The sequence below is a fragment of the Dipodomys ordii genome, unplaced genomic scaffold, assembly GCF_000151885.1.
Source record: "Dipodomys ordii isolate 6190 unplaced genomic scaffold, Dord_2.0 Scaffold168, whole genome shotgun sequence".
Lineage (NCBI taxonomy): Eukaryota > Metazoa > Chordata > Mammalia > Rodentia > Heteromyidae > Dipodomys > Dipodomys ordii.
Genome location: NW_012267384.1, coordinates 478364 through 493595, shown reverse-complemented (window position 1 = coordinate 493595; position 15232 = coordinate 478364). Strand labels below are relative to the sequence as shown.

Here is a 15232-nt window from a genome sequence, read left to right as displayed (position 1 = left end):
TGCTCCTCAACAGACTTCAGAGTCTCCTCCAGGGTCTGCAGAGGTCTTGCAAGACAAGTGAGAGTTGATGAGTCTCCCTTTATCATATTCCACTCTGCTACCTTCTGGGATGCCTCTGCCTCTTTGTCAGACTCTTTGCTGGCTCCTCTTTCTTGGCTTCCCTGTAAATGTAGGTCTTCTCTAGACTGAGCCCTAGCCCTGCTACATCTTGCTGCTCATGATGTGGCTGCTCCTTCCACACAAATTGAAGACTAAAGATGTGCTGCCAAATCCTCACCTCCACAGATAACTCAACTCTGAGCTCATTTAGGCTCACCAGACACCATAAGGGGGCTGTCAGTTTCTTAATATTTCTTCCCTTTTGGAACATCCTATTGCAAGGATTGACTCAGTTTGCTAACCTGCATTCTTGGAATTCATGCTAGAGGCCCTCCTTTCCCTTATTAGTCACAATACTTGCTTAATCCTACTTAATCGTGTATCTTCAGAATTTAGTAGGAGTCTTATTAATTTGGTTGGCACCCCTCTATTTCTTCCCTGGAAAAGAGCCATCGTCTCAGTTTTCTCCAAATACTATTCTACCCTCTGCATCACTGACTGGCTGATGTCATAGACACTTGTGCTCATATCTGCCTGTGCTCATATCTTATTGCTGTGTGTGGTCTGTGACCTCCTTTACAGTATTTTTAAGGCTGTCTGCTTGTTTTTTTTAAGGCCAACGGATAGCTATTTCCTACTAGTTCTTCATGTGTGCATGAATCTCTCTTGTCTTGCTTTGCTTTCTGCAGGTGTACCATCCTTTTTCTACCTCAACGTCCCCTAGACCCACCATTCCATGGCTGTTTTCCTAGAAAGGAAAACATTTCTAATATAGGCACACCTTCTTCTCTTACATCTTCAGATTTCACTGAAGTGGGGTGGTCTTTTTCCTGGAATCTATCAAGTCACTTGTTATCTCTACCTTGAGTCTTAAGTTCCTTGAGGTTATCACTCTCCTTATCATGTTTTGGAACCTTTCTTTACTTAATTTATATCTGTACTCAGATAGGACACACCTGATCTTCCCCTCCCACACATTCATCTACCATTCATTTCCTATTCTTCTGTTTGCTTTTTATGCCATTTCTCATATATAGATGTACTATTATCATCTTTTGTTGTCTGACTCCCCCCTAGAACAGCAACTCCATGCTGGTTATTATTTTTTTTTACTTTATTTGGTCTTTACTAGTCTATCACCTAGCACTTAGTAGGCCCTCTGTGAATATGTAAATGAATGGCTGAACATAGTACCTGGCACAAAGTAAACACTCAGAAAAGGCTTATTAAAGGAATAATCACAGAGTATGCATTTGACAATGGTTAAATAAATCCCCATGCCTGAACCCCCCACACTGAAGAGACCCATGGGGTTTTGGAAAACAGAAGCAAGACAGCTGGGAGAGGAATCAAAATGACTGGCTAGTGGCGAAGTCCGCTCTCATCAGAATTCTGGTTCAGTTATTCAGTTCAGATTTTTGGCAAGTGATGCAGATTCTTTTTCAGAAAATGTTGATTGATTGCACAGTTGTACCCACTTCATTTGCAAACCTTCATTATCTCTTTTTCCTTTCCTCCCTCTGTCTGCATTTGGAAGGGGAGGAGACGTGTATAATTCCACAAGGCAATTTTTGTGAATAAACCCACTAACTGGCTGCTTCTTTCAGCTTCAGCCTCCACACAGAATACAAGTGTCTGTTTTAGTCATGCCTTCTCTCTTGACTGAATTTCCTTGCATTCATTCATTTGAGCATTCATTTGATTACTTAGTCATTCAGTGAATCAGTGATTCAGTCCCACTGATGGCAGAGGGTATATATTGATGTGTGGCTCTTGTGTAAAGCAAGAGCTTTTGACCTGGTGGGGGGAGGGTCTCCATATGAATTTCTCTGGAATTTTTGTAATTGTATATGCGAAGCTATGTGTTTGAATATTGTCTTAGGAAGAGGACTTGCTCAAATAGCTCTATTAGTTTAAGGCAGGGGAAAGCATATTAAAATAAAAACCTGAAGTCTTTCAGAAAAGGTTTTAGCTTAGCCTTGGTTCTAAATAGCAGCTCCTCAACTTTTCTCCCTCCAAAAGGTTTTATGGAGGTGATTAGTGGCCAATTCCAGGTCTCAATTCTAGGCCTGACAGTTGGTGTGCATGTTGACTAATCTTTGCATTTCAAATAGTGTACTACTCTCTTGTTTAGTTCAATCTTTGCCTAAGTTGTAGCCTCTGAGTTCGCAAGGGGCAGGCAACCATGATGATATAGACCTGGATCTGCTATCTCAAGTAAGACTCTTAGTTAACCAGTTATAACTATATGGGCTGTTTATATGAAATCAGAGAGAAGATGGTGAGACTGTAGGAGCCAATTTCAGTTTCCAGGGGTGGTGGTTGTGTACGTTTACCTAATCAAGTTTTGTCTGAGGCATTCAGCCTCTTAAAATGAATGCCAATTACTGCTGGAATAGGGCATGAGTGTATTCCTTCAAACTAAAATTCACTGGGCAGTTGCTGACACTCAGAGAATTGCTGGCTGGCTGCCCAAGTGTGTGTGAAATGTTTGTGCTGGTTTGAGGCCTGATTGCAGTTGGCTGCAAGGGTTGGTGGTGACACTGTAGATTTGATATCATGCCCTAGGAAAGGGAGAATATGGTGACAACATACAGGCCTGGGGGAATCCTCATATTCCTGTTAAACTGAGATAAAGATAGTGAAAAGTCATGAAAGATAGTGAAAAGTCATCTTCAGCCTACTGCCTGTTCTTCACAAGAAAAAGGCAGTATGCCTGAGCCTTCTGTGGCCTGAGCACTATGCTCTGAAGTATTAAACACCTTTCATATTCTGACCCCTGTTTTAACTGCACATGTTTCAGCAATGGAAAAGACAATTCCTTTTCTTGTGAAGGTTATGGCTAGTGGGTGAGACAGACACTATGCAAGAAAGTCCCAGGAGAAACATGGAAGTCTGGAGGAACATATCACATGTCCATAGAACTGCTCTAAGAGGCCTTGACTCACTGAATGAGAAGTTGAGGTCCATGAAGCCCAAGTTTCTCAATAACACCCAGCTGATTAGGGATACAGTGGAGCATTTAAAACTTCGGTTTGCCTGACTCCAAAACCCAAATCCTTTTCTCTGTGCACAGTTATGAGCCCTCCCATTGAGCAACTATCCAGGCAGAGAGGATTAAAGCAGCAACTCCTGGGACCCAAGTCAGGGCAATCCCTAGAGTTCTGACGTGACATAAAGTCTGAGTGGTGTCTCTTGCAGTACCAAGCTGGATCTTGCAATGCATCTGCTACTACTACTACTAACTGTAGTCACAGTTAGTGATGTGACTAATGGTTCAAATGCAGCAAACAAGCAGGTCAGGTAAAGTGAAAGTCTCAAGGCTGCAATTGTCTGTCAGTGTGACCATCTGACAGTTGGTAGGGAGCTGAAGAAAAAGCAAGTTGGAAATAACAAGATGATAAGCCCCCAAACTGGCACATGTTGCTACTGGCTTTTGTGTCTGACTAGTGGATTCCACCGAGGCCTTTCCTGACTCTACTTTCCTGCTTTGCCCCCATCTTGAGTATAGTTACACATTTAGTGTACTACACTCATTTGTTAATGTGTGTGTTTCCCCACTAACCTCTGGGCATCTGGAAGGTCAAGATGATGCCTTTTATATTCCCTGATACATGCCTGACACAGAGTAGAGCCCCACAAAACTATTTGCCCTACATGCTTTTAAATTTTTGCCATTGCTGTAACATCTAGAAATAGAAATTCAAACCTGGTATATGTCTCTAGCACCTAAATTAGTTAAATTAATACTTTTATATTACAACATGAGATAACTGTTGATGAATAAAGATAATACCTTAGCCTGAAATTTTAAGCTTTGGAAACTGATCAGAGTGACCTCAATAGCAAGTGATGTTATGAGCAGAGTCCTGTGTTCTTTGGGCCAATTCTCTCACCCTCTCCACCCCCCACTGCCTCATGAACCATTGAGGTTGACTGTTCCTTTGGCAGGAAATTACTGTGAATGGTGCCAAGCATTGGAAAGCTACAAAGAAAGGATGGAGGAAGAGGGAGTAAGGGGGAGGATGATTGAATGGATGAATGGATGAACAGGAGAGAGAGAGAGAAGGGAAGAGGGCGAGAGACATTGCTTTTTTTCTCCCACAGAAATACAGATACTTCTGCAGATCATTACTTAGTTCCCTGTAGGATCAATGGCCAAGGACACTCAGAGCATGGTTGGAATTTTAGACTGGAAGTATAAGGCTGGGCCTAAGTTACCTCAGTATTTGTAACAGATGGTCCAGTTGTTACAGCATGAAGCTTTTTGATCAGACTGGAGAATATAATCATGATAACTGCTATGGACTAATTAATTTCACTAGTAAGTGCCACTAACACAGCACTAACTCACTGGTAATGTCTACCCTTTCTTCTAGGCCTGTCTTGGTCTTGCTGCTACCTGTTTGAGTGTTCCTGAATTCATCAGGGGCCAAAGCACTCACTGGAAAGGCTTTCAAGATAGTTTTCAAAAGAAAAGTGTACTAATCCTTGTCCATACCAAATCTAGCCCTAGAACTTACACTTCTCAAATAAGTTTTAGTACATTCCTGAGAAGGCACTTTCTCCAGTTAAAGGATAGTTGTCCTTTAACTAACTGCAAAATTAGTTCTGTATTCAGATCCCAGATTCTATGTGCTGCCTGCACTTTTCCTTTGAAGAGCTGTTGTTCGGGAACACTTGGCATCTTTGTGTTGTTGTGAGTGTAGATCATGAGAGATACATGATCATCTGGCCTGTTGGACTGGGTGTAGGTAGACTGTAGCAGAAAGTGCTCATGGGCAGAAGAGGAATTCAAACAATAACAAAAGAAGCTCCAAACTAGATCCCAAAGATTGTGCTTAAACATGAACACCTTCCTTCAGGCTTAGAGCCTGGACAAGGGTTTGTAAGACCCACTTGTGTGGCCTATGCTCAGTCAGCATTAGGTCTTGAGTACAGAGAAGAGCTAAGAGTCTGCCTCACAGTGAGGCTCAAAGTCCATGTGCTGCTATAGCTCTGAGCCAGAATAAAGTAGTTCATAGCATCCTGCTGAGCTCATAGGAGATAAAACTCAAGACTGCCACTTCCAGCCTCTTGTGTCCTATGTTTTGTATTCTGAAGGCACTTTATAACCTCTCCAGACTTAGAGGGGCACAACCCAACATATTCTATATCTCTTTGGGGAATTTAAGGGAAGGAACTGATTTTTTTATGATGACTGATTTTTTTGTTTGCCCTTTCTGTTGTAAAGAAAAGGAAGAATTTCTCATTCTGTCCACTGTATAAAAGGAATTAAATAGTCAAATAATTTAATGTCCAAAAGTGATCCTTGTAACATCAAATAGATGAAACTAACAAATATACTCAGGAAAGCCTTAAATAGCTTTTAAGTTGTTAAAAACTAGAGTCTAAAAACTATTCTCTTTCTTTCTCCCTTTCCCTCATTCCTTGTTTGTAAATATACATATGAAGCTTTTTTAGTTATATATAGTTACAGTATATTACTTTTAAAAGTAAAAGTGGGATGATTGAGTAAACTTAGAATTTTTTAAAAAGTCCTCTTTGGGTAGATCTGTAGCAATTATTTCTGGAGTACTAGGAATACATGGCAGACCTTATCTATTAGCAAGTCCTTCCCTTGTGTACCAGTACTAGGGTTTGACCTCAGGGCAAGTATCTGTCCCTTAGCTTTTTCAACCAAGGCTTATGCTCTGCCACTTAAGCCATTCCTCCACTTCTGACTTTTTGGTAGTTAATGGGAGGTAAGAGGCTCATGAATTTCCCCGCCTGGGCTCATTTCCAACTGAGATCATCTGATCTCAGTCTCCTGAGTAGCTAGGATTACAGGCATGAGCAAGTGGAGTAGAGTGAATTTTTAAAATGGAAACTTTGTATTGAAAAAGTGTCATTAATGAATAGATGATCAAATGGGAGACATATTATGGTGATATCTGGGTAACATTTTACTGTTAAAGGATGATATCATTTTAATATAGAAAACTATACAGACATGTTTTCAAAACTCATGTAAATACTCAAAAAATAGGCCATATTACATTCCCTTAACTAAACAAACCTGTTAAACACTGTGTATTTCCCCCTTAATTCTATACTAGTTGAAGCAAGACAACTATGCTTCTTTGAGAAGAGCAAGGTTTTATTCCCTGACATATTCAGCAAGTTATTTGTAAGTATTAAAACTTCACAGTTGCATCCTAGAATTCTTTTCCCTGATGCACTCAATCAACACTTAAATTGTGGAAGAAATTTAAACATGTGTTTCATCAAAGAATTTTGACTCAGCATAAGACTTCTTAAAAGTTCCAATTCTATTCTGGGATTAAATACCTCTTGACTAAATTGGTAGTAGTATATATTAATAGGTTTGAGACATGGATTATGAATATTACTTTTAAAAAATAAGCTTAAATATGTTACTCCTGAAAGTAGAGTTTTTAAAAATATTATTATATTTATTAAAAAAATCATCACATGCCTGACTAGCAGTGTTTATTCCTATTTCCCTTCTCTATTCATCATTTACCCTACATATAAAGGACAGAAACTAATCTCAATACAAATACATTGAAGAAGACCTGTTTATTGTTTCTAGATATTTATAGGATGTACTGCATGAAAACTTTACATGCTTTTAACAGTACTCCAGTGCTTTTAATAGCAGAGTTTTAATTATCATGTTGGTACATAGGTTGAGCTGGTCTCCAATACTATTTTAATGTTGCTTCTCCAGACCTGAAACTCCTCATGTCTAAGGCCTGCACAAACACTCAGGAATTTAGTGTTTCATGGATGCAATCTGTGACCATAGGCTGAAAATAGACCTGTGAGGGCCAGATTCAGAAGATTAAGTGCCATATTACATGAAAACATTGGAAAGTTTACTTTGATAAGGAAATACACAATACTTTCTCTCTCTCTCTCTCTCTCTCTCTCACACACACACACACACACACACACATGCACGCACAATTATCCCATAAACTTGAGCTCCTGGGAAAACCCATCATGGCTTCCTGCCCCTATAAGAGGGGGACTAATTAAGATTCTTTAAAGAAAATCCCTTTTTCTTTTCTTCGGTAGCTATGGAAAGACTCATTAGGCATTCTATACTCCATTCATTCCCAGACCCTGACTTTGCTTAGCCCAAGCACTAAAGCCCAGTGAGTGATGTCTGTGGATTCCATTAAGGATGCCCTTTGGTCCTCTTTTCCCCCAAACTCAGTGTGGGAACAGAGGCTTGTTCCCTGGGTGAAGGATTCACAGGACAGACATTAGAGATACTTGCTCCTGGAAGCATGATGCTTACAAAGTGAATGGTCCCATTTTTGAGATCCTACCAGAAGAACTTTAAGATTATTAACCTTGTATGCTATCCTGACATCCCTGGAAGAGATTAAGAAAATATTTCTGAGATGAGAGACTGTCTACCAAAGTGCCATACAACCTTATAGTTTCATACTCATCTTTACTGTGGAATATTTTTCCAGCGATCCTTTCAGTAGTCAGCACCATTATGGTTCATTACTGTGGCTTCCCCTTCTACACTGAACCATGCTGGTGAGAGTAGAGCATAGGGGAGGGCTGGGAAGGAAAAGGGCAAAGCAGGGCACAAGGCAAGTAGGCTCATGACATTTCCCCTTTTATTATGTCTGTCCACTGAGCTGTCCTCTATCTGCTTGTAATGGGTTCTTCTATGGCAAGTTGACCTTTTGGCTGAATAGGTCAAACTCCCACAGAGTGCTAATCCTCAGCCTTCCTCACATTCGTGCATGCCTGGAGGTGGGGGGTACACTGTTGAGAAATATACTTGGGCTTGTGTGGTTAATCCTGAAAGAGAATTGTCTTTTGCTGCTAGGCGTTCATTCTCAAAGATCACCATGTGTGAATGAGGCTATACCAAACAGTTGAAATTAGGATGGTTTTGCTGACATTGGTGAAGGGAAACACAAAATTTTCAGATTTCTGTTCCACTGTTTCCTTCTATCTCTTCCAACTTTTTAACGAACTACAAACACCTAGTTCTAATGATTCATCATATAATGGTGAATGTCTGAAAGATGATCAGTTTTCCTATTTGCTTTTTAAAAAACATATAACTTTATTGTTAGGAAAGCATTGTACAGAGGGCTTACCATTTCATACATGAGGTAATGAGTACATTTCTTTTGGGACAATATCACCCTTTCTTTTACTTTCTCACAGCTTCCCCCTCTATTCCCTCCCCACAAGCCTCCTTGCTTTTTAAAAAGAAAACAACAAAATCCTCTTCTGGTGTATTTCTTCCATGTAAACTCTCTTAAAACCCTAGGTGCTTTATTTTTAACCTCTATGAATTTTGAGTACTAAGATTGTGGTTTTGGTGTTTGTTGATGATAATTGCATTAGAGGCCTAGTTTTATTTAAATTGCTTAAGATTTTCTTTTTTTTCATTTTCTTTTTTTTCCTTTAATTTTTTTAATTGTGAAAATACCATACAGAGGGGTTACAATTACATGAGCAAGGTAATGAGTACATTGCTAATCAAATATTGTTGCCTCCTCCTTTGTTTCCCCTTCCCATCCCTTCTTATCTCCCCCACCACCACCCCTCCCACCACCCCCCATGTCAAAGTTGTAAAGTTCGTTTTTTGACATAATATCTTGTACATCTCATTGTTGCAATGGGTCCACCTGTATCCCTATTTAAACAATTTGTTTTTTCCCTTCCCCTCCCCAAATTATACCAACATCAAATACAGTGAAAAGCAGGGGTGATACTGTGGGGGAGGGACACACAGAGCAACAAAGAAATCATCTTATAAATATGTTAGAAACAATAGCAAGAAAGAAAAAAACATTTGAGTCCTTCTCTTGGGGTTCATTTTGCCTAACATCAACTTGTCTGACCGTTTTTGGAATGTTAAATAAACAGTTTCATAACATTAGCTGCCATAAAATAGCTAAAGATTTTTGACATCAAATAGGCACTCAGCAAATGTTGAATGGAATTTCAGGTAGGATTATAATGGTTTGGGTTTTTTTCTTTTACCAGTTTATATCAACTGTGCAAATTACACAGTTCTCACATTTATTGTCTGTGAGGAAGTAACATAATCTTCACAGACAAAGAATTACATATTCCATTTATTTATCAATTTCCTGTTTATATAGTTCATTAATTTGGTGTTCTTTAAATGTAACAAAAAGAAGCCTCCTAATTGAATAAACAGATAATGAGGAAGCAGGTCAGCAGGTGATATGAAACCATAACTGTTCAGTAGTACTAAGTATCTATTTTGTGTTTGGGTTACTCATGCTTTCAGAAATGTCAGTTTCCAAAATAGAGAAATATACGAGAGCTTCATAAACCACATTACTTCTCTAAGGATGATGGACTTCATTGGGGAAATGCCCTTTAGCTCTTCTTTAAGCAGTAATGACACTCTGTAAACAGTAGGATTATCACAGAGAAATGAAATAACTGTTTCCATTGTGTGTTTCCTGAGTTATCAGTATGTTGATTCTCCAAATGCCAAGAATGATAGGATAAGTACAGGATAAAAAGTCAGTATTTAACATCTACTCAGATACCAATAATACTAGAGTTAACACGGGGCTCCTACCAGGGGCATAATGGGCTCCTGTTTTACATATTTATGTTGGTTGTAAAATTAGGAACTGTCATTACCGCCCCACATCACCTGCATAAGTGCAAAACATATAAATCAAAAGAAGTTCCAGTGTCATAAAAATGCCATTGAGTAGAAAAGCATGAAACTACTTACAAGATACTTGTTTATTATACTAGCATGTATGGGGATGCATTCCCTAGTTTCTAGGGAATGTGAGGAACAAAGAACTATTCAGGTACAACTTATGGATACAAGACCTGATGAAGACATTTATTTGAGGATCAGCTTGACCCCTAATGGGGACAAGACAGAAAATGAAAGATCAGCAATAGCCAGACTTGACTATACCCTATATATTTCTGAGAACAACTATTTCTGCACTTCTAGGAAGAGCTTGCCTCCTGGGCCTTCTAGTAAATAAATGCTTGCTTACATTTTCTATGTTTTTTTTAGGGTTTTCTATAGTTGGTGGCAATGCTCTCTTGGCTTCTCATTTTTTTCTTTTTTCTTTTCCATACTAGAATTCAAATTCTAGTATTTATATCTTGGGGATATGAACTGGATTTTTAACACTTGTTAGACTGGCACTCTATTTGAGATAGAATCTCACAATCTTTTCTGCTCAGGCTAGTGTCTAACTACAATCTTCCTGCTCTCAGCAAGAAGCTAGAATCACAGACTTGAGCCCCAAAAGCCATCTCTTGGTTTCCTCTTAACCCAGTTCTTTGTAGAATAGTTTATGTTCACCAAGATCTAAACTTAATTCATTTTTTAATGAGGTGGAATAGTTTATGAGCTTTGTAGTTGAAAGTCGTGAAGCATCCCTCAAATTATGAACTAATAAGGATATTTCTGATTTCTAATTTTCTGACTTAAAAAAAGAGAATGGACACTTTAGAAGTTTTTAGCTCTTCTCTTTTCCCTCCCCAAAGCCATCCACCCCCATAATCTTAAAAAAAAAAAACCCGCAGATTTTATTCATGTGGGATCATTCACACCAAGCTACCATAATGTGCAATTAACACTCTAGAAGCTGAAAACAGTATTCAGCAAGACAGCTGCATTATCAAAAATGCCAAAGGAGTTTTGAAGGGAGTAATGTGCATGTTAGAATAGGAAATTAATCAGAAACGCATGCACCCACACATACAAGTAATGCTGTCTTAAATATATCTGGATATGAAAAAAAATTTAAATCCAATGTCTGTACTTATAATAAAGATGAATCACAGTATTTAAAAAGTCTTGATTTTTTTGGTTTAAAATTATTAGTTGCATGATCAGAAGCAAGTGAGAATATAGAAGTAGATATCTCTACTCTTTTTTAACTGGAATATTCCTTAATAATAACCCCTTTCATTTATATTTTCTAATTAAAAAAAATACCTGTTCTATTTTCTCTCAGCAGTAGTAATGATATTTAACATTCATACTATTTTCAAAATGCCTTTCAGACATTGTAAACATTGCTTCTCCATGCGGTCAGATCCCTACTTTTTCAAAGCACCATGTTCATAAGTGAGTTTTTGTATAATCCTGATAAGCTAAGGATGCAGCTGACCAACTTATAACTGAAACAAAACAAAATTCTCCCAACAGCATTTTGCTGGAATTTTCTCATCAACTAGCTGAAAATGGTTTTTGGAATAAGAAAAGTAGGGTATTGTTTATTTTATTACCAATTAATAGTATCTAGACTTGAAGGAGCAGAGGTTTATAGTAACATTTTCAAGAAAATTGGAAGGATGTGACAAATTTATTTGTTGGAAATAGAAAAGCTCAAAATACTTCCTGCCATAAATCACTGCGAAGCAAATAGATTGTTATAATGCTTGAGAACTTAAAGAAAAAAAAATACCCAATAGAAAAGATTAAAAATCAAATTGGCACTTTATGTGCCAATGGAGAGGACCCTCCATTCTGTATTCCACAAATGCCACTTCTTAAGGCTACTCTTACTGTGTTGTAGGGGCTTCTTGAATGACAGGTGCCTGCTGACAAAGCTTTTGGGAGGTTGTAGGAAAAAAGGGCTGACCCTTTCTTAGTGGAGCAGTAGTCTCTCACCTAGAGAACAGATGCTGACCATCTGAGGTACTTTTGGGTCCTCTAGAATATTTAGCCATAAATACTCAGAAAAATATGGAATTCAGCCTCCTTGGAACACTAGTGAAAATAAGAATTTATCAGATAAATTCTTATTAGACTATGATAAAGCTATTCCATTAGAAAACACAAGAAATACCCTGTTTGTTTTTTTTTCTAGATTAGAGGCTGTGGAAAGTTGAGGTTTCCCTGGGAGGAATAGGCAGTCTAGAGATAATTAAAATATACCAATGATTTAATTTTAGAAAAAATAATGTCAGAATGAAAATTCATACTGAGTTGTGTTTCATTTGGTGCTCCTTGATAGCTTAACTAAGAAGAGATGCAGTTAGAGAGAAATTAAGTTGTAAGTATGAAGGGAGAGCTCCAACTTAATTATTTTTCTTTTCTCTCTCTCTCTTCTTTTTTTTCTTTTAAGTTATAGGTGCACAACGAAGAAGGAGTCCCAGCGCGCTAGCCATTGAAGTATTTGAAGCACATTTGGGAAGTCACATTTTGCAGGTACCTTTACAAGAAAAAAATCTTGCTTTTTCCATTAAAAATGCCATATATTTACTCTTATTTAAATGTTATTACTTTCAGATAATGTCTTTTTGGTTGTTTTATCTTAGAACCTAAAAATTCTTATGAATTTGTTTTTTTTTTCTTTTTAGAAAGCCATCCCTTGAGAGAATATTAATGAGAAAGGGAGGGCAAGTATTATTTGTGCTGTAATAATTTAGATGAATTGCACTCTTTAGTTGATGCGCTATGTGCAGTAACTGGCTGTTCCCAGAGTGATTGTGTGCGTGCTGTATTTGTCAGTAGATCTGTGTGTGTCTTCAGAGCTCTGTATTGTTTTGGGAAGAGCAGAGTTTTGTTGTGAAAGTGCTGTGACATTTTTATGTGTTGCTGAACTTCAGTCCTTTGCTTGAGTTTGTATTTGTGAAATGCTTCCTTCCAAACCTCCTGTTTGCCTCCCCAAATTTGAAATGTCTGAAGGTGAAAATTTCTGAGTCTATTTTTAAGTAATGAAGGCTTTATTAATAATAGTTGAGTTGGCAGTGAATTTGACAAATGATTGAGAAGGTTGCTGGATGAAAATGTAGCCCTTAGCCCTAAAGAAGATTCACCTCTCAGTTAAAATATTTCTTGTAAGACTATTCAAGCACTTCAACACCTCTATCTAGTTCCTTGGGTAATTGATTGTTCTACATTGTTCTTGTTTCCTGGATAAACATGGCCATGCCTAGGCAGAAGGTATTTCACATAAAATTTCAGGTTTCAAAGCAGGTATGTTCAGGATATGTAGGTAAATTTCTATTTTTAGAAAAGGTGGTTATGTTTTCCTTGCATAAACTTCATAGCAAAATAAACTCCAGATTTCTGTCCATTAAGAATTTTTAAAAAGCGCTTGTCAATGTTGCTTTCCATTCTTTAGATAGTCAAAAGTAGAATTGGAGTTTACTTACCATTTCCTAAAATATGTATACTGGGAAATGGTTTCATTTCTTCCTGGAATAAAAAAAAAAGGCTCATAGTCAAGTCTCAATAAGTATTCCAAGAAGCTGGTAGATTAACAACTGACACTTGTTCAAGAGATATGTTCTTGGGCCTGAGCCTGGATTTGTCAAATAAGAATCTGAAGGTCAAGTACAAGAATGTGCAATTCTCAGCAACCTTCTTAGATGATTTTGATGTTACATATGATCTGAGAAATCATAATTCAATTGAGCAGATTCAATGACTTCAGATGTCTTTATTTTTGTTTATTCTGTACTTCTCATTTTCCTGTTACTATCTGTTGATACCCCATAGACTGATATTTCTTGAAACCTACCTTGAGAGACAGATGCCATTCTCTGACTTATAATTTTAAAATTAACTGTGTACTAACCTAGAATTATCTTTAAAGATGCAAACAGGAACATGTTTGTTTCCAAATCTTAAAATTGTATGTCCCTGCCCGTACATTCTGTGTTCAGAATCTCCATGATAAACTTTGTAGGTCCACTACAGATACATTTTCAGATTCTGATATGACTCAAAACAATTCCTGTTGATATTCTGAAGTAGACAGTGCCTGAGAATTAGTCAATGAGAGAAATGATTCAGAGTAGCGCTGGATTCTTAGTCTCTATTCTTCCTGTCTCTAAATCTCATATGTAGACAGAGAGACTTAGGAATCACATGAATTTAAAACTAACAGAAAACTAAGTTTGAATTAAATACAACTCATTATAAAAATCTAATGTAAACTGTGTTAATTCCCCATTCAATAATTAAGCTTCATTGAGAGAATTGAGGATCTAAAAAGAGGCTGGTGACTCTTCTCCATTCTGGGCTGAGCACGCTGTCCTTTTTCAGAGAAACCTAGGCAGCTGTATATTATTTGGAGGAAGAGAATGAAGCTGGCATGTACTAGAAATCATGGTCCATGAAAAATGGTGAAGAGTCTAGGGAAGTTCGGTTTGGAAAACAGATGACGTAAAGGGGGAAAATAATGCCCTTTCTATGAATTTGAAGACCTTATTTAAATTTTTTAATGAATAATTCTGTTTGGCTTCAGAGTATAGGGGGGAAAAGAGAAATGGGTACAAGTTGAAGAAAGAAGAAATCACTTTCATACAAGAAATCTCCCAAGTATACCTGACACATTTGGAATATGTTAAAGCTCTTGGCTTTAGAAGAACATGTAGGTGGCTTGTAGAAACACTTGCAAGCAAGTAAGGCATTCCAGCATTATTGAGCTAAGGAATCCTGAAAATGCCATCGGAACAGAATTCATTTATTGTTTTACTTTAGCATCAGTGGATCTGGAATAGAAGAACAACATAGGACTCTACATTGAACTGTGTAGTACAATCTTTTTTATTGTTTTAAGTAAGACCATGTAGGGAGGAGGGGTTAAGAATAGTACTAAGAAAAACTTTCTAATTGGTTGTCTTGCTCAATTAGCAAGGAGATCTGTGTGCCAACAGGGTCATGTCTATACCATGTTCAACAATATCTCAATATTCTGCAAGGATGTGATGTCTTCTACATTTTATTTTGAGAGGGTCTGTGAATCTTGCTAACTTGTGAGAATAGGAGATGAATTATTCCTTCCCTACCATCCTTCTTACCCTTCTTTCACTTGCAAATATTGAATACTGTCTGTGTGGCCAACAAAGTATAAATATGATCTCTGACCTTGCAGTTTATAGTCACTTACCTTCCCTTCCCCCAGGGTTTCAAATATTTATTAAGAACACACAATTCACTGTATGTGGCTGCTGTCTCTAACTAGCTTACATTCGTTTGGGAAAAGGGAGACCAGAAGGTCTCATAAAGTGGAAAACATTACAACGGACTCCGAAAGAACAAGGCTCTGAATTGGTTGTAAAACATCAAAAAAACACCACAAAGTTTTTGATGGATGACTAGGAGTTTATTAGG

General features: G+C 37.7%; 1 protein-coding gene across 2 annotated transcripts in view; it reads left to right on the top strand.

Annotated features, from left to right (window-relative positions):
* The window catches only part of Npas3 (neuronal PAS domain protein 3), an 883936-nt gene that overhangs the window by 421745 nt on the left and 446959 nt on the right, over positions 1-15232 (top strand). For both annotated transcript variants that reach the window (XM_013033452.1, XM_013033453.1), the window contains exon 4: positions 12240-12316. In XM_013033452.1, coding sequence (XP_012888906.1) covers positions 12240-12316 — 77 coding nt within the window. The remainder of the gene's footprint in view (positions 1-12239; positions 12317-15232) is intronic.